This window comes from Clytia hemisphaerica, unplaced genomic scaffold (assembly GCF_902728285.1).
Source record: "Clytia hemisphaerica strain Z4C2 unplaced genomic scaffold, Clytia hemisphaerica genome assembly, whole genome shotgun sequence".
NCBI classification, from domain to species: Eukaryota; Metazoa; Cnidaria; class Hydrozoa; order Leptothecata; family Clytiidae; genus Clytia; species Clytia hemisphaerica.
Genome location: NW_027104406.1, coordinates 723,494 through 750,987, shown reverse-complemented (window position 1 = coordinate 750,987; position 27,494 = coordinate 723,494). Strand labels below are relative to the sequence as shown.

General features: G+C 36.3%; 2 protein-coding genes across 2 annotated transcripts in view; one reads left to right on the top strand and one right to left on the bottom strand.

Moving 5' to 3' along the window:
• LOC136820078 (unconventional myosin-X-like) overlaps window positions 1-27,494 on the top strand; it is a 62,606-nt gene that overhangs the window by 27,770 nt on the left and 7,342 nt on the right. The window contains exons 42-51 of the mRNA XM_067076317.1: window positions 2,771-2,815; window positions 3,210-3,284; window positions 3,729-3,802; window positions 4,342-4,689; window positions 5,270-5,396; window positions 6,931-6,967; window positions 7,011-7,032; window positions 7,940-8,046; window positions 8,607-8,639; window positions 9,831-9,925. Of these exons, the coding sequence (XP_066932418.1) occupies window positions 2,771-2,815; window positions 3,210-3,284; window positions 3,729-3,802; window positions 4,342-4,689; window positions 5,270-5,396; window positions 6,931-6,967; window positions 7,011-7,032; window positions 7,940-8,046; window positions 8,607-8,639; window positions 9,831-9,925 (963 nt within the window). The remainder of the gene's footprint in view (window positions 1-2,770; window positions 2,816-3,209; window positions 3,285-3,728; window positions 3,803-4,341; window positions 4,690-5,269; window positions 5,397-6,930; window positions 6,968-7,010; window positions 7,033-7,939; window positions 8,047-8,606; window positions 8,640-9,830; window positions 9,926-27,494) is intronic.
• On the bottom strand, window positions 13,071-25,853 carry LOC136820067 (uro-adherence factor A-like). The gene is made up of 4 exons (XM_067076306.1): window positions 25,567-25,853; window positions 16,693-21,036; window positions 13,713-13,898; window positions 13,071-13,376 (listed from the first exon to the last, which is right to left on the bottom strand). The coding sequence occupies exons 1-4, from the start codon at window positions 25,732-25,734 to the stop codon at window positions 13,071-13,073; spliced, it is 5,004 nt and encodes a 1,667-aa protein (XP_066932407.1). The 5' UTR covers window positions 25,735-25,853.

Below are 27,494 nucleotides of genomic sequence, written 5' to 3'. Positions count from 1 at the left end.
CGTTGCCTTAGAAGTTGAAAGATCCCATTGCAGTTTATCTGAGCTAATTCGATTTCTAGTATAGGGAGCTTTTTGTTTCCCGTTACAGAGACTGTCGTGGTTAATTTTATAGCTGATCGACTTGCTGATTTGCAGAATGCCGAAGATTTCAATAGGTTTTTTTCTAAAGTGACACTTCAAAGGTTTCAAAGTTACGGTCCCATTCCTTTAATATGTTTATAGTGTTCACTTTTTAAAATGGGTGTGGTCGAGTGTAAATATGATAATATTGATAAACATGTCTACATTTCCGTGTAAGAGTTAGTTTCTTAAACAGTACAAGATTAGATAGATATGCATTTGTTTTTTTAAACATGAATAAAAAAATAATCTAGAAAAACTGCATCAATAATTTAGCACAAGTGTAGAGGACTACTAATCTTTAAAAGCTTTTATATTCCTTTCCCCCTAAGCTTTCAGGATTCGTTATCCCTCACTCGTTTTTTGACAAACTCGAAAACATATGAGGCTATTGTAAGATATTGCCGCTGTACTAAAAATAAAGTCTCAAAAACAAAGTCTCAAAGAGAAAGAAGGGCTTTTTGTTCCTTTTTTGCACATGAAAGAGAGAAGAGTGAGGATTAAGGGGATTCAAAATGTTGTGAAAATTAGGTGCTTTTTTTCTATAAACATTAATGCTTCGCTTGGGCTTGTGCTTGTGCGTGGTATGTCTGTGTCTTCGACGGAAATGGACTGTTTCTAGATTTGAGAACAGCAAAGCCTCTATTTACGTAAAGGAACTTTTTATCAATATTGAAGCAATCGCCCTTATCTCTATCCGTTGATCAAGTTTTTTCCCCAACGTATTATTCAGTGTTTTAAAGAGAGAGAAACTTTCAACAAAAGAATTTTCAATTTTCAGTTTGATGTCAGGGTATATAGAGAATGTTTGTATGTTAGGCCATCTAAGAAATATTGAATTGCTTTTGGTACCTTTTGTAAGGTTACCATTATCGAGATGGTGTCTTTCTGGTTGATGTTATTGGCTTTTTGCTCAATGTTGTTCATAACGAGTTGTTCACCGCCATCCAATTCCATGTTCCCACGTGTCAAGAGTCATCGAGGTTTCTACCACCACACAGGCTGTAAGCGTAAACTAGTCAAACTCAACCTGACTCATTCGGTGTGTACCGAATCTAAAGAGCTGAACTGGTTTAGTTGTTCTGGATACTGCCCCTCAAAGAGTACAGCTGAGTATACTCCAGGCTTTAAAGATATAGAAGGAATTAACGTTCGTTGTACGTGCTGTAAGGCGATATCATTCCGATATTTTGCGACTTACGTTTGTGATGATCCCCGATCAGAGACAGTTGTACCGTTCCCGATGGGTTGTGTTTGTCAACCGTGTCGTCACGGTCATAACGCTCCTGCATATAAATAGGACACGCTTCGTAGACTTCATAACCGTTTGCTGGAATTTTGTTGTTAATAGGCTTTGGTTACGTCATGAACATTGCTTACCACGTTTTTGAGATACAGTTGACGCTCTCTAATTCGAATTTGAAACGAAATTGGATTTTATCGAATAATGGAGCGTTTTGAATAATAGAGCATCGTTATCAAAGTTTCTTATTGACGGCGAGTTTGAATATAATCGAATAATGGAGTAGTAGAACGTCGATTTAGAGAGCGGCAACTGTAATGCTATGACAAGTTATCCCTAAAAAGAATTTCTTTGATGTGTTTTTTCATTTCAAGTAAGATCAGAGGTCTGAAGGGCCTTACTGGAATATGACGAGGAAAGCGCTGTTCTTCGGGTTATCTTTGAAATGCTGAAGTTTTTTCGACTGATATAGCAAAATAATTGTTTTTATTTTGAATGGCTAATTGTAGATTGACACTAACATTCCTTCCATTGGATCTGGTAGATAGATCAACAATCAGAAAATCAGCATCGAAATTGCATTTAAATTTGGTTGCAGTTAATATTCTTTTGTAAGCTCGAAATATTACCATTAAAAGCTCAAATTATTGATAGGAAATTTTAGATTTATGTAGGAACTTGATCATCAGCATTGTCCATTTTCATTTTTGATAAGTTTGTAATAAAATTAGCATTGTAATACTGTTTTGAATAATTAATTTAAAAATGGTTTCAAATGTATTCCCGTCCCCAAAACCTTCATCCCCCAAAGTCTTCATGGTTTTAACAAAAAATCAATCTGCCATCTGCCAAAAGGCATGTAAATGAATCATAAACTGTCTGCTTACTATCCATAATTCATATTTTACGCCAGAGTTTGTGAAGTGAACTAACCACTGTTTCACCAAGAGCTCGGATTCAATTCTAGCAAGTATCATGTGTCAAACCTCTCCCTAATGATATATTCAAATTAGCTATCTATTCAATCTCGTTCAGTAATTGCTACTACTACACTTTGGCAATTAGCGGGTTATTAATGTGTTTTTAGGGCTCACATTAAGTGAACTAAGACTTGTTAACATCTTTACACTAATCATTGGACCAGCGAGAAGAGCGAGCTTATGTATTTGTGTCTTGTTGCGACGGAGGTGGTTAGCTTTTAATTTGTCTAGATCCTGACTGGTTGAAGAAAACGACAAATCAGCCTTCACCGGCCTTGATTTTGCGGGTCAAAACTGCAAGTTACATATTCCAAACAAATCGCTTACGCCACTCTTCCGTTCTCAAAAGTGCAAATACATAACTTCGCTAGAACCTCTCAGATACGGTTAAGCATACGATTGACATCCTTTTATTTTTCCATTACAGGGTATTTTACAAACATGTCATGACTTGAAAGAAATGCGGGACGAGGTAAGCTTATTTTGAACGTAGCATAAAGGTAGAGCACACGGCTATAGTGCACAGGGTTTTTAGTTCGACTCCCATAAACTGATCATACAAAAAAATTCAATATGGTACTAAACGCCTCTCTGCTTGATGCTCGTCAACTATTTAGAAGGTTAGTTGGTTTCCAGGGAAAGAAGTAGCTACCTTTGGGCGGCTAAGGAAATGGGAGTGTTAGGGTCGCCCTCGACTACGGTTGCAAACTTAATGACTTCTTTTGAACTTTAAAGAAATAATTAGATAAAACTCGAAAAACTCTTACAAAAAGTCTTACATTACTGGGCTATCCACGTTAAATATTGACTCTATTTATCTTTCTATCACAAGTTATAATCGAAACTTTTCAATGATTCGATTTCAGGTTTATTGTCAATTGATCAAACAGACATCGAATTTGGAAAATCCAAACAGTTTGTCTGGTTTACGACATATTCAGGTTTTTTCATTGACTTTTTCATTGAATTTTATTTTAATTATACATCTTAAATGTTTTCACACAACTTCTCCTCATTTTCAGTAGCTACCAGCCACTCAATTGTCACTCAATTGATTATTATTACGTCATTACTTCGTAACGGCTATATTCGAAAATCCGAAAATTGTTGAACGACGAATTCTGTTTTTTTTTCGATGTGAATAGGCACACCAAGAATCCATATCCACTCTTATTAAATTTTCCAACGGCTTAATTATTGCGAAGTTCTTTTTTAGCAATTTTCGCAAAAATTAGTCCTCGAGAAAAATCTGAAATTCGAATTCTCCCCAAAGCATTCTACAAGAAATTGGATGAAAAATGGCTGATTCAATTCTCTTAAAAGGAATTTACATCAAAAGTTCATCATTAGTAACGTTCACATCGTCTTCTATATCAACTTCTCAGGTGTTGGTATGCATGTCATGTACTTTCTTACCGACAAGAAGAATCCTTCGTTACTTGAGGTTCCACTTGAAGAGGTAAAGTTCTATTGTTACGATCTGGATGGCTTTCAAACCATAGTTCTAAAGGGCTACTTAGACAACACAATATAACGATGAACAATATTCGAAAATATAGTTTGCGGAAAAGTTAACGACATGTGTTCTATTATTGTCGGAATATTACCGTTAGGTAGCTCTACCGCGATGAATTTCCCGTGGATATCGGAAAGATATTGTCTGTGTACAGTTTTGTCTAATTATAGACATTGACATAGTTTTTGAGGAGACGTTTTCACGCCTGTCATTAAAGCTTAAGCTTTAGCATTTTCAATAACTTTGGCGCTTCAGTAACTAATGACAATTATTTTCTTCTTCTTCATTTCTCATCTTCATTTTATATTTTTTTCATTATTATCTATTTGGTATTATTCCACTCTCGAATGTCTTCCAATAATCACAAAACAACTATTTAATTCAAATTCTATAAAAAATTATAGCCTTTTTTGCCACTGCTGCTGGTTATATCGAGGCAGACTTTAATATGCTAATTGAGTTTGATTACCTTCTATTTACAGAGTCCGAGAAATGTATATCAATACTGAGATGGCCAAATTTGCTGAATTCGCTTTGGACGCTCTAAAACGAACGCGCGTGCGTGAGCTACCTCCTTCACGTGAAGAAATCATCACGTTATTGGGACGCCGTAAGATAACGGCAACTGTACATTGTTACGGTGGTGGTTCGTGTCAAATCTCGATCGATTCATCGACGACCAGTGGTGAGGTCATCAAGATCCTAAGCAAAGGAATGAAATTGAAACACGATAATCTGATCTTTGCACTCTTTGAACGTTGTGGACCTCCAAATGAAAAGAGTATAGAAGATCGACAAATCTTAGCGGACGTTTTAGCTAAATTTGAAAGGTATGTTGATAGATAGCGTTTATACTTGCTCAATTTCTTCCAGAGCCTCTTCAGTCTCTATATATCTAATTCAAAGTGGGAACCATTGTAATTATTCCAGTTTTAGAGAGTTAAACAGATGAATTGTAAATTTATTTCAAAATTTTTTAGTTAAAAAAAACACAGATATGGAGCGCTCTTTTAAGTGATGTTCAACAACAATATACATAAAAATATGGATTAAGATCCCCTCAAAGAATATTGCAAATATTTGAGTTGTTAAGAGAGTCGGTTGTGACTTAGTCCCTTCACAAAAGACAGCTCCGGCCTTTTGGGCCTTACTTTTTGTCTTTAGGCACTCCTATAGGCAGAACCTAGTGACCCTCACCGGGAATTCGCATATTACCTCTCTTATTCGAATCTTTCTGTTATTCATACTAAAATATCAGTCCCCTTCAGCTGAAAAGTGGTTTGAATTACTCTCTGTAATTCGAATCTTTCTCTAATTCGAAGAAATTTATTAGTCCCTTGAATATCGAATTAGAGAGAGTCAACTGTATTGCATCAGTATTCACTCTTTCTTCCCTTCATTTTGTTGCAGGTACAAAGCAACAGAACAGAATAAGAACAAGAAACACAAATGGCAAATCTTCTTCAAAATCTTCTGTTTCATACATCCGGAGAGAGTGTTGGCAAATACTGTGGAAGGAATGTTCCTCTTTGAACAGGTACAGTATCACTTACGGCAAGCTACCTTGTAGTTTGATCAGTTACTACAATAGTGGACAAAATATTTGGCAAAAAACGATTGAGATAAAAAAATATCCCCCCCCCCTCTTCCACCTCCAAAATCACAATTGAGGGGTAAAAATCTTAGTCAACATTTTCACACGAAAATAAACTTAAGTCGAATACCTTCAGAATTTTTGGAAAATTAAACTTCACTGTGTAAAGTTTTTGTAGGTCAAAGTGAAAAAAAGGTACAGTAGCTCAAATTTTATTTTATCATAATATACGTACTTTCTGACTAAAAACTTGAAGCACTTTGGATTCATGACGTTGAGAACTATTGTCCAAGTTCATGTGTAGATGTGAGCACTTTTTGCAATTTGTACTAGTATTCATGGTTATAAGGAAATTCATAAATTTCCCGGTCATGAAATTTTTGAAATTTCCCGAGTGCAACGGGAATTTAAAACATTTCGAATTTGACCAGGGTAATTACCAAAATTTCACGAAAACAAGCATGGGTCCTGGTTAATCTCATGGTTTAGATTGAAATTTAACAATTCTGAAAGACTCAATTTAAACTGGAATCAATTGAAAATTTAAAAGATCTCAAAAAGTCTTAGAAATGCGAATCGAGTTTTAATTGGATAGTATTCCATTTATTAGCCTTTGAAGTAGTAAGAAAGTCGAAAAAGGTGTGAATTTCCAAACGATGAAAAATTTCACTCTGCGGGAAATTACAAATCTAGGAGGGAAATTCAAAAGCTTGAGGGAAATTACACAAGTTCGCGGGAAATACAAAATAACTAAACAAAAACGTCAATCGAATTTCAATCACCATGCGATTATGGATTATAATTTCTTGCATTCGTTTTTTACTTCACTTATCGTAGTTTTGATCGACGACAGGACGAATGACGTTTGACTGAAACCAAAAAAATCTAAACTTGCTCGAAATTTTTACACAGTCAAAGCTGAAAAATTTGCGTTTAAATCATTTGAAAAGAAAAGAAAAAAATTAGGTTGTAAGTTAACCGCTGAGTCGGGCTCTAAGCAGGTCCCGAAATAAACGTCCCCCCCCCCCTTTATTTATTTTTGAAAATATTTTCAGCTATTAAAAGCTAAATAGCCTTGTTTAAGTATATGATAAAGTTATTTTGGGGTTTTAAAATTTCCGACTCCCGCGACGATAAGGTCCCCTCGTTTATTACATTTTTAAAACATTTCGGACCCCCCTCCCCTTTTTATTCGGACCCTCCTACTATTCGGGACCTTAGAGTAAAGGGTATCTATACGTTGGTCCGTAATTGTTTCATTGATGAAGAATAATAAGCAATCAAGACATCGTCGAATGAATTGACAGAAGCAATGTTAATTTTTTATTCTTAATGTTTCGATATATTAATTCATCATTAGTAATTATTTAGTGTCTAAAAATAATAAAATTAGATTATTAAAAAGTGCAAGTAAAATCTTAAAAGACGACGTACAAGGACAATAGATAGATGAAGAAATCCCTTTTTTTTTCTGTAGACTTGTGAGAATTATACGAGACGATATCTGCTGCCGAGTTAACTTATGTATTAGGCATTACGATTGCAATATCTGGAAAGGTGACGTCATTGGCAACTGGATGTAGTTCAATGTTCTTATAGGGTTTTAAGGCCGGTCTCCACTTTCGGCGGCACGAGCGAAAACTTATTGACGTTTTTGTAAGCAATTCATTTCGAAATGAGGATGAAAAAGTAGAACTTCCTTCAACTTTTTTGTTCGCGCGAAACTTTTTTTGACGTAATTTTTTTATGACAATCAGGCAAGGTTGGAAAAAAACTGTCGCCATTTCGCACAAAAGTGGATACCGGCCTCTAGTATCTATTAAATGTCTTGACTGTAACTTATTTGCGTAATTCAGAGAATACCTTTTCGTTACTCTTTTTTAAATGGTTTAACACAAATAAAGAATACTTTAGTCGGATTAATTTCGCAGGTTAAAAAAATCTCGATTTCTGGATTTTAATTAGCGAGCTTTGAAAACTTTGTGAATAAGCCTAAATCCAGGTATAATGGTATTTTTCCACCAAAGAGAATTTTTGACTGGCGGTGGATTTAATTTCGCAAGTCAGCAATCTCACGCGTTTAGCGATTTTAATTTCACGAAAAGGGAAAAAATTCTCGAAATCAAAATTTATCTCGCAAAAGTTAATCCGAGTTAGATGGGTTTAAATTCCCTCAAAGAGAGTTTATAAAATTAAATACTTGAGTTGTTTTAAGATGCTCGGTTGTAACCAGTTTAAAAACTGACATCTCCGCTTTTTTGTTTTATCGTAATATTCAGACAGATAAATTCGTCATTTACCAAAAAAGAGTTTCCTCTTTCATTTCCCTCATTATTCAAAAATTTTAAAATAAATAATCAAAGAGAATTTGGGCACTTGCTCAATCAGATTGATTTAAAAACCGATCAACATTTTTGGAAGATAGCCATGAAGTACTATATACCAAGCATTTACGGTTTCTTTCTTTTCTACTATTTCCACCACAGTGATAACGAAATTCGCCAGGTTTTCCCAGTGATCAAACTTCGAAAGAAGGCTCAATCAGAACGTAAACAACAACAACCTGTCAAGAAAGATTATGGAACTATAAAGGTTTGATTTGAATCATCCTCAAGAACAGTGTCTCTTAAATTTGATAACCATTCCCCTCTCAGATTAGGATTCAAGTATTCGAATTTCTTGATAGTTTGAGAGGACAATCTCTCGATTTTCGTTGATTTTTTTGGACACTCTACAGAGCTCTTGTTGACTTTGTCCAAATTATATAAGTTTACTTTTAAAAATAGAGATACTTTTCATATTTTGTTAAAATTACGTAACTGTCCCAAAAACGTTCGAATCTGTCGAGGCGATTTCCTTACGTAAATCGAAGTTACCTTATAACAAATTTTTGCGGAAATTTTAAATTGAACCTGCGAAATACAATTTTTCCAATTTTATCGAATTGAAAAATCTTAAGAAAAAATGTATCTGTCAAAAAAAAACAAAATTAAAACCCGGAATGCCATTTTTCCGATTTTTTTTTTTCGAACGAGAGAATATTGTTCCAGTGAAAATTAGTTCCAATAAGGTACCAAATAGCCGCGATAGTTACATAACTTCACAAAAACCTTTGATACTTGATACTTTGATAATTTTTTCATTTTCTCAGGGGGACGATAAAGAAAGCAATCTCTCCATATAAAGGTATCAGAATTTTTCGTTAGGATTTCAAGCTTTTATATACTAAAGAAATAATATATTTGCCTAAAATATAAATTGAAGTGGTTGGAATAGGCGTGGGTTCGAGGAAATTGAAATAAACGAAGGGTTAAAATTGTATCTTTAAGTAACGAGAGTGTAGTAAGTCTGCGATGCTGTTGGGGCAACGAAGGCTACTACTTTCGACAGCTATATTAGTTGAATTCGGGAGGGACGTCTTCCTCCTGGATTGCTTCACTTATCTTCTTAACCCTTCCCTTAATTACTGAGCATTTAGCAGAGAGGAATCAAATACCTTTTGGATAATTACGGCAACCCTTTGGTATGACCTGGCCGGGATTGTAATAGCCGGATGCACCTTTTGTATTTCGGTTGAAATACTCAAAAATAAAGTAAATTTAATCGGAAATCTAGTCATTCAAGTAAATATACAGGACTTTTCTCTTGCAGAAACGACTCCAATAATCTTAAAATTTAAAGAGTTTTAGATAAAGGTCAGCGATCACTTTTTAAATTTTCGATAGATAAACTAATGAGGGTTTTTTTCTGAGTTTGGAAACTATTCTAGTCGCGTTACTTGGGGAGTCTAGTATTGGGGAGTGTAAAAAATTACAAAAAAGCTACGAGATTTTGAAAGGTATATGACGGCTTTTGGCTTAACACCGTTGAGCGCAGGAAAGCTATTTTCCTGTCAATTCATTCCATTTATATTTCCCTGAACATTGAAGAATAATTCTTGATTAAAGTTGAACCATGTAAAACCCATTTAAAATTTTTTTAAAAGTGTCAATCCATGATAAAATGACAAAGAAAGTGTCAATTTTTCTAGCTCTATAACTATCTCTACGAAATTTTGAGGCTAAGAATGACTGTCAACTTATATCCTTTTATACATAAGCATCACTGGTATATCAATATTTTTGGGGATGTTGACAATATGTATTTAAAGATTTTGTCAATATTTTTACAAGAAGTGTCATGTGTCAGCATTATGGACATGAATAACTACTAAGTATTTTGGGTTGCTAGAGTCAAATAATTTGAAGTGGCTAATTTGAAATTTGTACTTTTGGGCAGTTTCAATAAAAAAATTTTCGGTCCCGTAATTTTACGAACTCCCCACTTGAACAGCAACTCCCCAACTCGCACAGTGTTATTCACTTTACTTTCTTACAGCTGAGGAGGATATGACGGAACAACCGAAATACAATATTGAAGAAGAATTATCTGCAATCAAAAGTAATGTCATGACCAAGTGGAGAGAAATAGAGGTATGTACAATAAATCTTGTGTCTCCTTGAATAAGGAGAGTGTATGAGTCAGAATCTTCGACCAGCATAGTCTTAGGGATTTTCGGTTCTCAAAACTGAATCCTACTCAATTTTATGTGCCGGACCCGAATTTAGAGGTACTTTTTACACTAAAGTGTCGAGAATATTCAAAATATCCGTAAAGATTACAATCTTTACGTTAAAAACTTGACGTAGCTCCGTCAGGCTGTCAAAGATACTTCATGATTTCCATACTTATGGAGAATAGTTCCTGAAAGAATGCTTTGTTTATAGAATTGACATCATGTGATTACTTACCTTGAGACAGGAGCCAAATCCTGAATCTCCTTAAACATTTTTGAAATAATCAACTCTGTTAGTTTTAGGGATTGTCGGTTCTCAAAAATAACTAAGTCGTAGTCAATTAAATGTTTAATGAATCCAAATTTAGGGGTAGTTTTTAAAATATTCGAAATGTCTGCGGAGATGACAATTTTGTCTGGATGAATATAATGAAAATATGGAATTCCGATTTGATTACGCTGAATAGAAAGTTTATTTCAAGAAAATCAAAAAAATAGAAAATATTCAGAACTAATTTAAAAATCTTCTTTTTCTTACTTTCTTCTAACCTTCATCTCAGAGAACGATAAACGAAAATCATACCAATAAAAAGATATCCATATGTTCTCGTGACCATATTTATCCCAAATCGAATTGAGACCATTGTAACTGCATGATTTGTTGCCTTTATGCCACCAAGCTCCGTGTTTGACAAAGGCACAATTCTCTCCTGATTTGAGATCGTTATCTTGATCTGAGGTTGTCCATTTCATGCCATTCTGATAAGTCATTCCATCGCCAGCATCTCCTGAATATCCATAAATGTGCAATCGATAGCCATTTGATTCGCTATCAATGTGAAAGGTTGAATATTTTGCATGTTTCCATGAGCTCGAATCTTTGCTTTGAAGGTCGAATCTGACCTCAGAGCCGGTCAAAACAGATTGAGCAGTAAGTAGATGCAGATTGTCATTCCCTAACCAATGTTCATGTTGGAGTTGTCCGAAGCCCTCTTTGAAGGTTTTCCAATCGCGAAAGAAATTGGTTGTCCCGTCATAACGTCTTTGGATTAAAGTCCAACCACCTGGAATTGGAAAAAATCAATTTTTTTCTAATACTACATAGACTTCAAATAAGTTGTTTTGATTCCGTGTAAGCGAAAAATATCAAGTAAACAAACTCTCTGATGATAATTTTAACTCAATCACAGTTTGCTTACTTGAATTCTTTCCTGCAAAATAGACTTAATCAAAGCAGAGAACTAATTTAAGAGTTGTGTGAATTTAGAGTAGGCAAGACGAATGGATTAGATTTTTTCAAAAATTATTTACGTAATCTTACTGCAGCAAAAGGTAATCAAAACCACATTCATATTCATTAATTTCTGTTTTAAGCACTAAATTGGAGTTACTATATTTTTTTGAAAATTATGCAAAAGCCCAAACCCGACGGAGAGCATCGAGATTATTCTTGTAGTGCTTCTTTTCATCAATTTTAAAACATCCTGTTACCGGCGACTACCATACTAGCCTAATGGTATTTGAACAACTATACTATTGAAACGGACCTGCTAATAGTAGGGGGCAAACCCTTAGGACCCGTGACATATTTTATGCGACGCAACCAAACCTGGTCAATTTCAAATTTTCGCGAGGGGGGTTTGCTAAGGCCTAGAAAGATTTTTCAGGATTCAAAAACTGACGTCACAAGCAAAACCCCTTGACCTCTAAAATTTGAGTAGTTTCACATAATTCATCAAGAAAAATGACAAGAACAAGGGAATCACAAACCTCCATCAGTGGTATGATCACAATACGCAGCAACCATCAAACCATACGTATTTATATTGATACGGTACAACCCATTAGTTCGTTCACCGTTCAAATAATGTTCCTTACAATCTCTCCTCACTGGTTTCTTTCGGCAATCACAATAAAACTTGGCAAAAATATTGTAATCTTCAACACAATAGCAAGATCCACATTGAGAAGATTTGGTTTCACAGTAACCGTTGATTGTTTGATCTTTCATCTTCAGGGCATCCAGCTCTTGCATCGTTTCGATTAACTTTTGATTCGTCATTGTCTGCAATTTCATCATGGCTTTGAATTGTAGTTTCAGCATTTTGACATCATGATCAATACTGGCTGAGTCCAATAATGAACAGATTACCAGCAATACCAACACCAGGAGGATCTTCATTGTTTCTCTTTCAGTGTCCACCAATCAATGATACCAAAGAAATATGGTTACTAGCTATATCACTTGTTCTTTCTATTTCATGCTTTGAGAGAGGAATTGAGTTATGACCCCCTGGTCCGTAATTGTCTCTTTTTGTCCAAACACACTTTTCCATTACAAGAAACAATAAATTTTGACTGAGGCTCAGCTGTTCTTAAATTGTTCTTGACATGCAATACAGTTTATTTCATTATTGACTCAAATTCAGTAAACTTTTCAGAGCCAGTTCCGAAATCTGAGGTTATAGGATTGTGCTTATTTTGCTCTTATATTTTGGTAATGATTGAGTCTTGGTCCTCTTGTTCTTATAAGAAAACGTGTATCTTTATTACAGGGTCCACTGTAACTTTTCAAATTTATTCATACTTCTCTTATTATCATTAGTCATTGAATTGTCTTTGTTTTAGATCGTTCAACCAATCAAAAATCATTTCGGTCAAGCCAATCAGATTGATCGATCGGAATTTAAAAATCTTTTTCAAAGATTCAAGGGGGTTTGATAAGTGAAAAAGCTGCAAAATGGAAAAGTGTCGAAATTATATTTTGAAATGCTCAAATAAACGACAGCAGATGTATCTACACACTACTTGAAATAGTTCTTCAATGACCCTTACCGCCTGACCAAATACATTTGATAGTAAATCAGACTGTGTTTGATATTTAGTTGTACCGTGTCCCTCCCCGTAAACGAAACAAAACTAGAATCGGACAATTTAACCCTTTCAGAAGTAATTTGAAACAATGTATTTTTATACAGGATTTTTTTATTACTAATCATAAGAACCAAAAGTTTGAACAATTTAAAAAAAATATTTTTGTAGGAAAAATCTAAACAGAAAAATCAATGGGAATTTAAATATGCAAGACATTCATTTGCATCGGTGATATCTTCCAGCCTTTTAGGAGGCTCTTTACGCGCTGAAGCGCAACCGAAAAGGTTTCTAAACTTTTGACCAAAGCTGACTCTGGCTTTCTTCTTTTCTTCTTTCCTTCGCCTGTCTGCAGTTCCGTCTAATTCGTCAGAGACTTTTTTATACTGGTCTTCTAGGTCATGTTGTACTCCACACAACTCGGAAAGTGTATTGGACACTGTTTTGAACTCTTTGTCCAATTTTTGAAATCGGTCATTCAATTCGATTAACTCTCGCTAATTCGAAATAAGATAAGCTTGAAGTATCAAGGAAGGAAAAAACTTAGCTTGGCATTTAGGGCTCTGAGGGGAACGGGAACTAATGAAACTCATTTTTAAAATTTGAAAAGAACACTGAATTTCAGGGAGGGATCTTGACGCACGACTTGAAAAGTGGGAGGATGAAAGATTCGAGACACCATGTCTTGGACGGGAACCAACGTCGGTAGACCCGAAAAAACACTCTCGCAGAAACTCTCTCTCGCGGGGGATGCGGGGGATTCTCGCGGGGGATTCGCGGAGGATTCTCTCACAGCGGAGGATTCCCTTCCCAAAACAGGATTCATGGTCAACACCCATTCTTTTGAGAAGGGATGTTTTACGTTTAAGTTCGTTTTCCATATGATCGATATGACAATCCATCTCTTCCTCTTTGTTGCTCCTTTTCAGGAACTTTTTCATGTTGCAGTTTTTCATGAATGAAAGAACCACGTTCCATTTCGTTGCAATAGTATTCTTGGCCTTCTCTTTAAGAATTTGCTGAAAAGAAAAAAAAATTGATTCATTTTATTGGAAAATCTATCCACCCCCTGAGAGATCAGAAGTAAGTCGCTAAAGTATGTGGACACTTTGCCTTTTTTCAAAGGCAAAAACTTTTGCATAATTTTCAAAATCTATTTCAATCTATTCGATAATTCCCCTCAAGAACATCTTTCCAACGGTATATAACTTTCTAATATAGTATAAATAGGTGTTTTTCATTTACTAAATGATTAGATGCGTGAAACCTCTACTGCACCATTGAAAAATGAATTCCGAAATCACTAGATGTGACTTGTTTGATTACATCATTCAATGACATAGTAGACTTTCAAACGTCGAACTGTTTCTTTCATTTACTAAATGATTAGATGCGTGAAACATCTACTGTGCCGTACATAGACTTAGAAAACCCGAAGGGCTAGATGTCGTGCTTTGGCTGAAAAGTGTGCCGAGGTTAGGTAGGAAATCCTACCTAGGTCACGTGACATTACAATTGAATTTCAGTGCTTGACCAATAATAAGCGGGTTTTCGAAAACAATAGCAGCAATATTTTTTGCGATATTCACTTTTTTCTTTGCTTGGAAGAGTTTAAAGCACGACATCTAGTTCTTTGAGCTTTTACAGAAATCTGTGGTGCCGTATGATGTACTCCTAAACTCAGTAGATGTGACATGTGGGAATACGCCGTTCAAAGACGCAGTAGACAGTTTATTATGGAAAAGTAAAGAATCAACCGTACCACTGAACGACATAGGCTAGTCGTCATAATTTTTCTAGAGTTTAGCATTTTCAACAGTTTTCAACATTTAAGGAATTGTGTTTTAATGCTCGCATCACATTAATTTATCTCTCAAAGCACTCCTAAAGGGAAGTTCAAAATGAAATATATTTCCTTAATATTATGACTGCTCAGTAGATATGACATGTGGAAATACACCGTTCAAAGACACAGTAGACAGTTTATTATGGAATAGTAAAGTGTTAACCGTACCACTGAACGACATAGGCTCGTCGTCATAATTTTTCTAGAGTTTAGCATTTTCAACATTTAAGGAATTGTGTTTTTAATGCTCGCATCACATTAATTCATCTCTCAGAGCACTCCTAAAGGGAAGTTCAAAATGAAATATATTTCCTTAATTTTCTGAATGCTCAGTAGATATGACATGTGGAAATACACCGTTCAAAGACACAGTAGACAGTTTATTATGGAATAGTAACGTTGTCAACCGTACCACTGAACAACATAGGCTAGTCGTCATAATTTTTCAAGAGTTTAGCTCTTTCAACATTTAAGGAATTGTGTTTTTAATGCTCGCATCACATTAATTCATCTCTCAGAGCACTCCTAAAGGGAAGTTCAAAATGAAATATATTTCCTTAATATTATGACTGCTCAGTAGATATGACATGTGCGAATACGCCGTTCAAAGATGCAGTAGACAGTTTATTATGGAAAAGTAAAGAATCAACCGTACCACTGAACGACATAGGCTAGTCGTCATAATTTTTCTAGAGTTTAGCATTTTCAACAGTTTTCAACATTTAAGGAATTGTGTTTTAATGCTCGCATCACATTAATTTATCTCTCAAAGCACTCCTAAAGGGAAGTTCAAAATGAAATATATTTCCTTAATATTATGACTGCTCAGTAGATATGACATGTGGAAATACACCGTTCAAAGACACAGTAGACAGTTTATTATGGAATAGTAACGTTGTCAACCGTACCACTGAACAACATAGGCTAGTCGTCATAATTTTTCAAGAGTTTAGCTCTTTCAACATTTAAGGAATTGTGTTTTTAATGCTCGCATCACATTAATTCATCTCTCAGAGCACTCCTAAAGGGAAGTTCAAAATGAAATATATTTCCTTAATTTTCTGAATGCTCAGTAGATATGACATGTGGAAATACACCGTTCAAAGACACAGTAGACAGTTTATTATGGAATAGTAACGTTGTCAACCGTACCACTGAACGACATAGGCTCGTCGTCATAATTTTTCTAGAGTTTAGCATTTTCAACAGTTTTCAACATTTAAGGAATTGTGTTTTAATGCTCGCATCACATTAATTTATCTCTCAGAGCACTCCTAAAGGGAAGTTCAAAATGAAATATATTTCCTTAATATTATGACTGTGACATTTGTGAATACGCCGTTCAAAGACGCAATAGACAGTTTATTATGGAATAGTAAAGAATCAACCGCAGCATTGAACGACATAGGCTCGTCGTCATAATTTTTCAAGAGTTTAACTCTTTCAACATTTAAGGAATACACCTTTTCGACCGTAGTCGCGCGGTCAGGCGCGTGCCATTTTTATCTCACTAAACTCGATCCAATCCTTTTTTGACACATTTTTCTATTGTCTATAGATGCGAAAAAAGGACTGGGACGGTTTTAGTGGGATAAAGCGGACAAAAAAATGCCCGCGCGGCAATTGGCGGCTACGGTCGAAAAGGTGTATTGTGTTTTTAAAGCTCGCGTCTACGATGCTACGTTAATTCATCTCTCAAAGCACTCCTTCAGGGAACTTTAAAATGAAATATATTTCCTTAATTTTCTGAATGCTCAGTAGATGTGACATGTGCGAATACGCCGTTCAAAGACGCAGTAGACAGTTTATTGTGGAATAGTAAAGTGTTAACTGCAGCATTGAACGACATAGGCTCGTCTGCATACTTGTTCAAGAGTTTATTTACTTTCCTATGAAAAGATTCATGCTTTAAAACTCGTTCTCTACAAAACTATGTAGCTCATACATGGGAAAACTTGAAAATTTACCTCTTGAAGCTTGGATTTATCTGCACGAAGTTTTTTATTGGCTTCCAATGTGGTATTCAATTGGATTCGCAATGCGTCAGAGGCATTCTTTGGGTTCTTAGCTTTGGAACTTGTTGGGCATTTTTTCTGCTGCAGCTCACTCTGTTTCCATCCGCCCAATATGTCTTTAAATTCCGGAAACTTTCCTGAATGTTCACGCGTAACCGAATCATCAGCACTTGAGTGCGTATCAGCTTTAACCAGGTTGGAGGGTGTGAGTTCTGTAAGTGAGTTGTTCAAGGATCCACTGTGCGCTTTGATTTGAGATGTATCATGGTCTACAGACATAGTTGGTTCATCTCCTGTGAGTTTGTCATTCAAAGATATGCTTTGTGCTTTGATTTGAGCTGTCTCCTGGTCTATGGACACAGTTGGTTCATCTCCTGTGAGTTCCTCATTCAAAGATTCACTTTGTGCTTTGTTTTGAGATGTATCATGGTCTACGGACATAGTTGGTTCATCTCCTGTGAGTTTGTCATTCAAAGATATGCTTTGTGCTTTGATTTGAGCTGTCTCCTGGTCTATGGACACAGTTGGTTCATCTCCTGTGAGTTCGTTATTCAAAGATTCACTTTGTGCTTTGATTTGAGCTGTCTCCTGGTCTACGGACACAGTTGGCTCAACTCCTGTGAGTTCCTCATTCAAAGATTCACTTTTTACTTTGATTTGAGCTGTCTCCTGGTCTATGGACACAGTTGGTTCATCTTCTGTGAGTTTGTCATTCAAAGATTCACTTTGTGCTTTGATTTGAGATGTATCATGATCTACGGACACAGTTGGTTCATCTCCTGTGAGTTCCTCATTCAAAGATTCACTTTGTGCTTTGATTTGAGATGTATCTTGGTCTATGGACACAGTTGGTTCATCTTCTGTGAGTTTGTCATTCAAAGATTCACTTTGTGCTTTGATTTGAGATGTATCATGATCTACGGACACAGTTGGTTCATCTTCTGTGAGTTCGTTATTCAAAGATTCACTTTGTGCTTTGATTTGAGATGTATCTTGGTCTATGGACACAGTTGGTTCATCTCCTGTGAGTTCGTTATTCAAATTATTCAAAGATTCACTTTGTGCTTTGATTTGAGATGTATCATGATCTACGGACACAGTTGGTTCATCTTCTGTGAGTTTGTCATTCAAAGATTCACTTTGTGCTTTGATTTGAGATGTCTCCTGGTCTACGGACACAGTTGGTTCATCTTCTGTGAGTTTGTCATTCAAAGATTCACTTTGTGCTTTGATTTGAGATGTATCATGATCTACGGACACAGTTGGTTCATCTTCTGTGAGTTCGTTATTCAAAGATTCACTTTGTGCTTTGATTTGAGATGTATCTTGGTCTATGGACACAGTTGGTTCATCTCCTGTGAGTTCGTTATTCAAATTATTCAAAGATTCACTTTGTGCTTTGATTTGAGATGTATCATGATCTACGGACACAGTTGGTTCATCTTCTGTGAGTTTGTCATTCAAAGATTCACTTTGTGCTTTGATTTGAGCTGTCTCCTGGTCTACGGACACAGTTGGTTCATCTTCTGTGAGTTTGTCATTCAAATTATTCAAAGATTCACTTTGTGCTTTGATTTGAGATGTATCATGATCTACGGACACAGTTGGCTCAACTCCTGTGAGTTCATCATTCAAAGATTCACTTTGTGCTTTGATTCGAGATGTCTCCTGGTCTATGGACACAGTTGGTTCATCTTCTGTGAGTTTGTCATTCAAAGATTCACTTTGTGCTTTGATTTGAGATGTATCATTGTCTACAGACATAGTTGGTTCATCTCCTGTGAGTTCATCATTCAAAGATTCACTTTGTGCTTTGTTTTGAGATGTATCATGATCTACGGACACAGTTGGTTCATCTTCTGTGAGTTTGTCATTCAAAGATTCACTTTGTGCTTTGATTTGAGATGTATCATGGTCTACGGACACAGTTGGTTCATCTTCTGTGAGTTCATCATTCAAAGATTCACTTTGTGCTTTGATTTGAGATGTCTCCTGGTCTATGGACACAGTTGGTTCATCTCCTGTGAGTTCATCATTCAAAGATTCACTTTGTGCTTTGATTTGAGATGTATCATGGTCTACGGACATAGTTGGCTCAACTCCTGTGAGTTCATCATTCAAAGATCCACTGTGCGCTTTGTTTTGAAATGTATCGTGGTCTACGGACATAGTTGGCTCATCTCCTGTGAGTTCATCATTCAAAGATTCACTTTGTGCTTTGATTTGAGATGTATCGTGGTCTACGGACATAGTTGGCTCATCTCCTGTGAGTTCGTTATTCAAAGATCCAAGACTTTGTGCTTTGTTTTGAACTTTATCGTGGTCGACCGAGACAGTTGTTGTTAAATCATGTGGCGGTGCGCTAGATGTCTTGCGTGGATGGGCGGCCTTATGCTGACTGGCATCTTGTTTGATCAAAAGTTCATTTGACAATAAAGGGAATACCGACTTGTTTTGAGTAGTACCGTTACTTCTAACAATAGCAGCAGTAGACGTTTCTGTGGCACACTCATTGGATGATTTACTGTTAGCTGTTTGCACGTCTTCAAAATCTGGCATTTGATCGTTCTTTGGAGACGACTCGAAGTCTTCAAAATTCGTCTGATCGTTCTTTGGAGACGACTCGAAGTCTTCGAAATTCGTCATTTGATCGTTCATTGGAAACGAATCAAAGTCATCCAATGGTGTCAGAGAAACCACATTTGAGATAGAATCGACAACCTCTACAGAAATAACTGTCTCCTCGATTGAAGACTCGCTAACGGTATCCGTAAGCTCGTCCTCCGATCCGCTCGATACTGTCAAACTAACCTCTTTACTCTCTGCTCGGTCTAATGTAAAGCTGTCCTGGCTAAATTTACTCTTCTTCACCAAAACGCAATTTTTGGAACTCTCCTTTCTTCCTTGTTTACATTTGTTTGTGTTAATGCTCTTTTGAGCTGTTGTAGGTATTGGAGTTCGGTTGCCTTGTTTGGGAATAATCGTTCGACTTGTCTTATCATTCTTTTTGATTTGACTTGCGAAGAAAGCTGCTTTAGCTGCGACACCATCACTTTTTGTTGATGTTTCTACACTTTTACTCTGGCCAGCACGGGGCTTCAACATTTGCGTATGCGATAAAGGCTGAACCATAATGATCTTTTTAGAAGAACTTTTCTTGCGGTTCTTGGTAGTGGCACCTGTATCCCTGTCCTTCTCTTTGTCTTCAACTGGTACATTTTTTATGGGACTGGGTTTGCGTACCGCTGGTTTTTTAGCTACATCGGCGTAGCTTGGTGTTCTTGACTTGACGATAGATTGCGAAGTCTTCATTGAATCATTCTTCGGTTCATTAGCTACTGCTTGATCTTGTTGTGGAGACGACCTTTCACCCTGTGCTGCGTTTAGGAGAGCTTTCTCCTCAAATTTTTTGTCAATGGCATCAGACTTTCTGCAGGGTGCCTTAACTGGATTCTTACTAGGACCCTTATTTTTAGTTTGATCTGCGGAGTTGGTTCTGTGGTTCGATTTTCGTAATGGTTTCTTGTGTAGGTAGTTTTGACTGCCTTTTCGGTTTCTATCTGTTACTTGCATTGAAGCCCTACTCTTCATTTTGGCTTCAGATTTTCTTTTGTCAGCGGCACCACGGCGATCAAAGTAAGCAACTCTTTTATTCGACCCTAGCGATGAATTGTTACCGATGCTGGATTTAGACCCATTAGCAGGTGTCCTTAGTTTGCGTGAACTTTTTCTTTGCCAATTTGATGGCTTTTTGCCTTTTTTTATAATTTTAGATACAGTCTTATCTTCGGACGGTTCTTTCACTCTGTCCTTCGGTCCTTTAGCCATTTTAGGTTGAACTGGTCGGGGCTTAACCGCTGGCGGCTTTTTGGCCATTTCAGCGTAGCTTGACCGCGCTTGAACGATATCGTCCGTTGCCAATTCTTTATTTGACAGTGAAAATTCATCCAAATCTTTTCGAGTTGTGCTGGCGCCCGATGTGAGTGTGGGAACTTTTTCCACTATTATATTCTCACTTGGAGATGCACTAATAATTTGCTTCTTTTGTTCGAAAAACATAACTTTGGATAAGATATTACCAGTAGGCTTCTTGTCACCGGTGTCATCAGTTTGATTACTACCATCACAAGTCGTAGATAGTTTCCGCTCACTTGATCCTTCCACGGCGGTAGTATTTTTGTTTGATGGGCGTTTTCTCAAGCGCCGCTTCTTGCCATCGCCAATTGACACATGGCGGTTGTCCGCAGAGTGCACCATATCATACACCTCTTGCGCGGTAGGTGTTTCAGTGGCCTCCTGAAATTTAAATGATTTGTATGTTAAATTCTATTAAATTACGACCCTTAACTGCATCCCAATCAGTCAATAAATTTGAGATTAGTTATAAAGTTTAGGAGCAGTCTGTGAATCGATTTCAAACAAAGTATTTTATATGAAAAAAAGCCAGATAGTAAATTTTTGCTCAATAAAGACTCAGATTCATTAAAAGTTCGAATACAATAAATATAATAAATAATGGCTGTTCCATTAAGAATCGTTAAGAATCCATACAGGGGACTAACATTTTCAAAGTCAAAAAAATTCTTAAAAATATAATATCTCCTTGGAAAATGACAAAAGAAACCCTTAAATGTGACGATGAACGAACTCAAAAATTCATTGCTATGAATTAAATAGCCCGGTTTAAAAATATATATTTGATGACTAGGCTAATATAAAAATTATCGCGAAATAAGGAATTGTCGTGTTGAAAAAAGCAAGAACATTCCTAAGATAAGTAACACAACGCTTTATAAGGGTAAAATAAACTTGAAAGGGTTTAATAAACATTAAAAGATTTAAGAAACAACCTACAGTTGACTACCATTCGAACATTTTTTATAGGTGCCGTGGTAAAGTGTTAGTCGACCTTGGCTTCTGTGCAGGAGGCCAGGGTTCGATTCCCACTCACGGCAGTTCACTTGGCAAGTGAACGTTCCTTCGCCCGGGTCAACCCATGCCATGTGAGGGGAATTGGGTAGTCAGTTCAAGGTGCTGACGGGACGCTCATTAGTAAGCGTCTATAGTTGCGAGAATAGGCCTCTAAAGCCTCCTACAACTCAACCAAATAGAAAACTCGAACGGGGAATCTTGTTTGTTCGAAATATAGAGTGATTCAAAAGTATATATCATAGAAAATATTTTAAGAGGTTTTGTCCTTGACGGGGACCAGGAATAGTTTTTTATTTGACGTCAAATAGTCAAGACGTGTTCTGTATCGCTTTCAAAAAAATGGTGGAAACTCAAAGAAGCATCGAAATTCGCTAAATATGAACAAAAATCGCGATAAAAACACCCAAGACCCACCAATTGAAGCAGCAAACACAACTGCAACATGCACCCTTGTTACGTGTATTGATGATGAAGATCAAAATCGACTCAAATGCCGTAGCTGCCAACGTATGGTACATTACGAATGCACACAGTTGCCACTTTACCAACTGCAAATATTCGCTAACACGTACAATAATCAATATGTATGTCACAATTGTGTGCGAATAACGAGATCCTTAAGAAGTAAAATCGGAGAAAACAAGTACCATATGATGCAAGAGCAGATTGCTAAAAAGGACGACGAAATAAAAAAACTCAAAAAACAACTGACCAAAAACCGACAAGTCATCAACAACGACATCGAAACAATGCTAACACAAAAGATGAGCGACCTAGAAGCCAAAACAAGGAAAATGATAAAAGAAGAGATACAACAGACAAAAGATTTCATGAAAGAGTCATCCCGTAAAACCTACGCTGATATAACCAAAGCACACAAGGAAAATCTTAAATCTGTTGTTGCGAAACAAAAAGAAGAGGAGAGGGGAGAAAAACGAGACATCGAATCAAGAAGAAACAAGAAGCCAGTTGGGCGTGAAGGCCCAGCAATAAAGCGATTAGTAACGTGTTGAAAACGTGTTGAAAACGAGCGCGCAAAACAGCAAATGTATGACCCCGTTGACATGGATCAAAGTGAAAACAGGAAAAAAAAATTTCAAAACCACAGTGGCACTTCTCATTGGTTAGACGCTTGAAATTTTATTGAATGGTCTCCTACCAACTGGGCCTACAGGTGCAGGTTTACCCGGTCCGTTTAAAATACCGGTTCCATTAAAATACAAAGTTAAATCAAAACAAAAATGGTGGAGTAGAGCTGTGAGCAGAGCTGAATATAGTTTATTTTAATGACCAGCCAGGTCATTCATTTGGCATGTTAGTTGGACCAGACCGTAAACCAGAAAACTAATCTTAAAACGGTGAAATAATTTTACGGTCTGGATATCAAGGCTAATAAAATTCATGTGGTTAATGTGAGTTAACAGTTAATGTGACCGATCCAGAAATGACCATTTTCATTGTTCATGCGTTGCAACCATGAAAGAAGTTTCAATCTACCGTCAACTGCTCCAACTTGGGACAAGTGTACGCAACATGGGACTCGTTGATATCTGGTCTGTATTTTCACTTACTGATAAATCTCTTTGACAGCAAATTTGTTTTGATAACCCCACCAAGCTTATCAATCATACTTCTTCGTTCCTCTTAGAGTGATCAAACACTCGCGTGTGTTCCAATACGGATTTTTTTCATATTTCGATTTAAAAGCCTACTCGGTGCAAAAGAGAAATCGTGTACCTTATTGGTATATATTTTCGCGTGTTACAAATTTTCGCGGGTACTTAATTTCGCGAGTTTTTTGGTCAATTTTCGCGAAATATAATACTGTTTAAATTTTTCAAAATTACAAAATCGCGAAATTAAATACACGCGAAAAAATTTTTCTTAGTAATTTTACATCAAAAACGCTGTGTTTCAAGCAAAATCAGTCTTTTTCTTGCTCTATATTCCCACTTTTTTGAAAATACCTAGTTTAGTGAATCGCACGTTTTTTCGAAAAAATTTCGCGATTGGCGAAAATTTGTAACACGCGAAAATATATACCAATAAGGTATTTTTTAATACGCGGTTCATTAAACTCAAATCAAATGACCTTGGAGGTTCGGTGAAATGGTGGTGGAATGGCCGTCCCATGTTGTGTAAGATAGTCCCAAGTTGGAGCATAAGCATAAATTTAGTGTCCATTAACAGATTCCAGAATCAGTTTATATACTTTAAGTAATTATGCGGGTCGAGTTTGAAAACTCAAGCCACCGACCGTTTAATGCGACAGATCCAGAAATGACCATTTTATTTAATGTGTAGGATCATGAAAAAAGTCCCAATCTTGTTCAACTTCACACATGAGCTGCATTTTAGTGTCCATTAACTTATTCCATAATCAGCTTATTTAAATAATTCTGTGTCGAGTTTGAAAAATCAAGCCACCAATCGTCAAACGAGACGGATCCAGAAATAACCATTTTCACGCGTAGCATCATGAAACAAGTTCCAATCTTGTTCCAATTTACACATGAGCTCCATTTTAGTGTCCATTAACAAATTCCAGAATCAGCTTACTTGAAATAATTATGTGTCGAGTTTGAAAATCACCACATTCCACCATTAATTACCACACTGTGACTGTTGTTAACACGACACAGATCCAGAAGTGACTGTTTTCTTGTGTAGTATCAAGAAAAAAGTTGCAATCTTATTCAAATTTACACATGAGCTGCATTTCAGTTTATTTATTTCTATATCAAAAGCCATCATTATTTCCTGAAATAAAGTCTTTTTGAAAACAAGAAACTAAAAGTGAAAGTGATTTAAGACATAATTTTCACTCATAAAACTTTATGAAATCTTGAGCAAAGATTATAAGATATGGCAGTGTTAGTTTATAAGATATGTTGAAAAAGGTTTATAAAGAAAAATCACTAAAAATTTCTATGGTTTGAAAGTCTCTTGACCACTAAAGCAAATAAAATGTTCAAGAAAGTATGAATCAACCTCCTCGCTTCAACCGCCATCTTGTTTTGTTTTGAAAATTGTTTTGAAGGAGCGCGGAATCAGAAAATATATTTTTGATAGCCAGTATCCGACTTTAGCAAGCTTTTCCCTCTCCAGACGGCAAGATTAAAAAGTGTGTTACTGGTTTTAAGCGCCGTTTCTACCAAAACGGACGGACAGACAACGGACGGACGGAAAGTTGCAAATGAAAGGCCCTATCGCTAGCGCTGGGCCAAAAACATCATAATTCATGGCCTCTGTGAACAAGCTGAAGACACGAAAGAAGAAGATCAAGAAGAGGACAAAAAGGAAATGGAGGATCTGCTCAAAGATATCGGCATCCGCTACATCAAACCAACGCATCAACATCGTATTGGGTTCGAACATGAAAAATCGAAGAAAAATCGTCCGATAAAGGTGACTTTGCAAAGTGAAGAAGAAAAAGAAAGAATCATGAGCAACCTTAAAGCCTTAAAAAAGTTTTGATATCATCTAAGCATCACTGATGATTTCACCATCAATGAAAGAAGAAAAATCAAAGAGATGTGCGAAAAAGCTAAAAAATGGAACTCCGAATGTGATGGTGATTTCATTTGGCGTGTGAGAGGAAGTCCCAGAACAGATAACCTTCACTTGATAAAAACAAACAAAAACTTTGCCAACCAAAAGCTGTCTATTCTAGCCTCAGTAGCAGCGACGATGAGCTGCCAACAAAACATTAGTCTTTTTTAATTGTAAAGTAGCGTTGACTTTTATTAGCCTTTGTTGCTACCTTTACTTACTTACTATAAGTTCGAATTATAGAAAGATTCAAATAACAGGAGCTCGATTAAGCAAGATTCAATTGTGATTATTAATTCTTATGAAATTAAGTGAAAGTTGAGCAAAAATATCTTAACATACCTTCTTTGTCGGTTTATCTTTTAAAGATAGGTTCTTCTCCTGGCTCAAAGCCTTGTTCGAGTTTGAGTCATGTCCACTGATTGAAGTAGATGTTTGTTGTACCTCCAATGGTATTTGAACTTCGTCCTTTACCGGAATTGGCGATGCGATTGAATCGTTCGTCTCCATGATTTGGTTGTCACAGTGATCCAAGATAACAGTGCAATGATCCAATAATTGTAATAAAAATGAATAAAATATAAAAAAATCTCCAAAATAGGTATTCAAAACGAAGAGCGTGCTCTCTAATCCAAATGGTTTTTCAGAAATGAGTTTCTATTTTATTTTGACGCTCTTTGCAATATTTTTTTTTTGACGTCCAATGTAATATTTGACGTCAATTATATTTGACGTCACACGACTTTTAAACCGCCAAAGTTACTGACTTCACCCTGGTCGAACGCCCATGGAAACAAAATAATGTCGGCGGCGACTCCATTGAATTTCTAAGTTATCTTTTCAAAACTCGCCAATTAAAAGCCTGTCAACGGGAAGTGATAACATAGGGAATGCGTGAAAAAAAATATTTTTGACCTACCTGGAGGTCCTATAAATTAATCGTTGTACGTTCGTTCGTTCGTTCGTTCGTTTCTAAAGATGAGAGGCTCATTTGATTTTTCTGATTTTTTGTCTAATGTATAATGGCCAATACCCAAAATGTGACGGATCCTAATAGAGAAAATATTTTTTTTTTCCGTTGTCCGATCCGGAAATCTCGAAAAAAGTGTTGTTTTTTTATGCTTTTCTCATTTGTTTTCCTTAGTTATTTTGAATTTGATAGCTTTTTGCTGATAAACCAAGGGTCTTATATAGGCCTGGAGAACGGCGAAGCGGATTTTTTTTCCGTCAACGAACGAAGACCTACGCTAGCGGCCGAATACCTTTAAAACTTTAATGTGCGGTTTTCCAGCGGCCGAAGACCTACGCTAACGGCCGAAGACCTACTAATTTAATGTGCGATCAGTTTTCAGCGGCCGAAGACCTACACAAACGGCCGAAGACCTGCAAAACTTAGAAATTTGAGAATCTAAATCTGAGCCAGCGGACGAATACCTTTCTTTGCCGCATGAAGTTTTTCGCACCAAACTGCCGTTCAAGCAATAAATCTTTATATTTCGTGAAATAAATTCTTTTCGTGATAAGTCACATGAACACATAATGGTACTCTTGTAAACATGGAGAGGGATTTGATTGCTGATATTTTTGAGAAAATCGAATCAAAGTACGAAATTGTTACATTTTCTTGTGATGAAAATCATGAAACTGATATTGAGATAAAATGTGATATATCTTTCAGCACAGATTTCAAAAAATTTATTGAAACCTACTCAAAATACACGGGTGAAACCTTGAAAATTAGGACCCGAAAAAAGAACACTGAGAAGAGTATCTATTCGGAGCGAGTGTTTTATAGATGCTACCACGACACAAGGTACGAAAAGACAAGAGATGTCAAGTCAATATTGGAGAAGAAACCACCAACCAAAAGATTCAGGGCTACTTTTTGTCCCTTTCAGATGTCGGTTAAGATACTTAAAAGTGATTCTAATGAAACAACCAACTCCATTTAGATGTACCATAGATATAGAGCATAAACACAATCACCCCGTGAATTCTCTTCATGCTTTAAGCTTTAAATTGATTTCAGAGGAAACGTAAAACAAGCCGTATATGTATAAAAGTTGCGAAGCAATCCAGAGCCACCTCGATTCGCAAGTTGCAAGCAAAACATTTAGTTCCAAATAATAAGAAAATTTCATATTTTCAAAAAAACGGAATACGTAACTAAAAATGTTTAAAAGGAAATAAAAACTTTCAAAAAAAGCAATTTCGTATTATACTTAAGTTCAACAGATTGCAAGGATGGAAAAATGTCTTGTATATTGGAA

Bases quoted from the DNA above. Each gene is read 5' to 3' on its own strand.
- LOC136820067 (XM_067076306.1), bottom strand. From the start codon at position 25,734: ATGGAGACGAACGATTCAATCGCATCGCCAATTCCGGTAAAGGACGAA. The intron at 21,037-25,566 runs GTATGTTAAGAT...TTTAAATTTCAG, and splicing joins AAGATAAACCGACAAAGAAG to GAGGCCACTGAAACACCTAC. The intron at 13,377-13,712 runs GTTGACCATGAA...ATTTCGAATTAG, and splicing joins CCCTTCTCAAAAGAATGGGT to CGAGAGTTAATCGAATTGAA.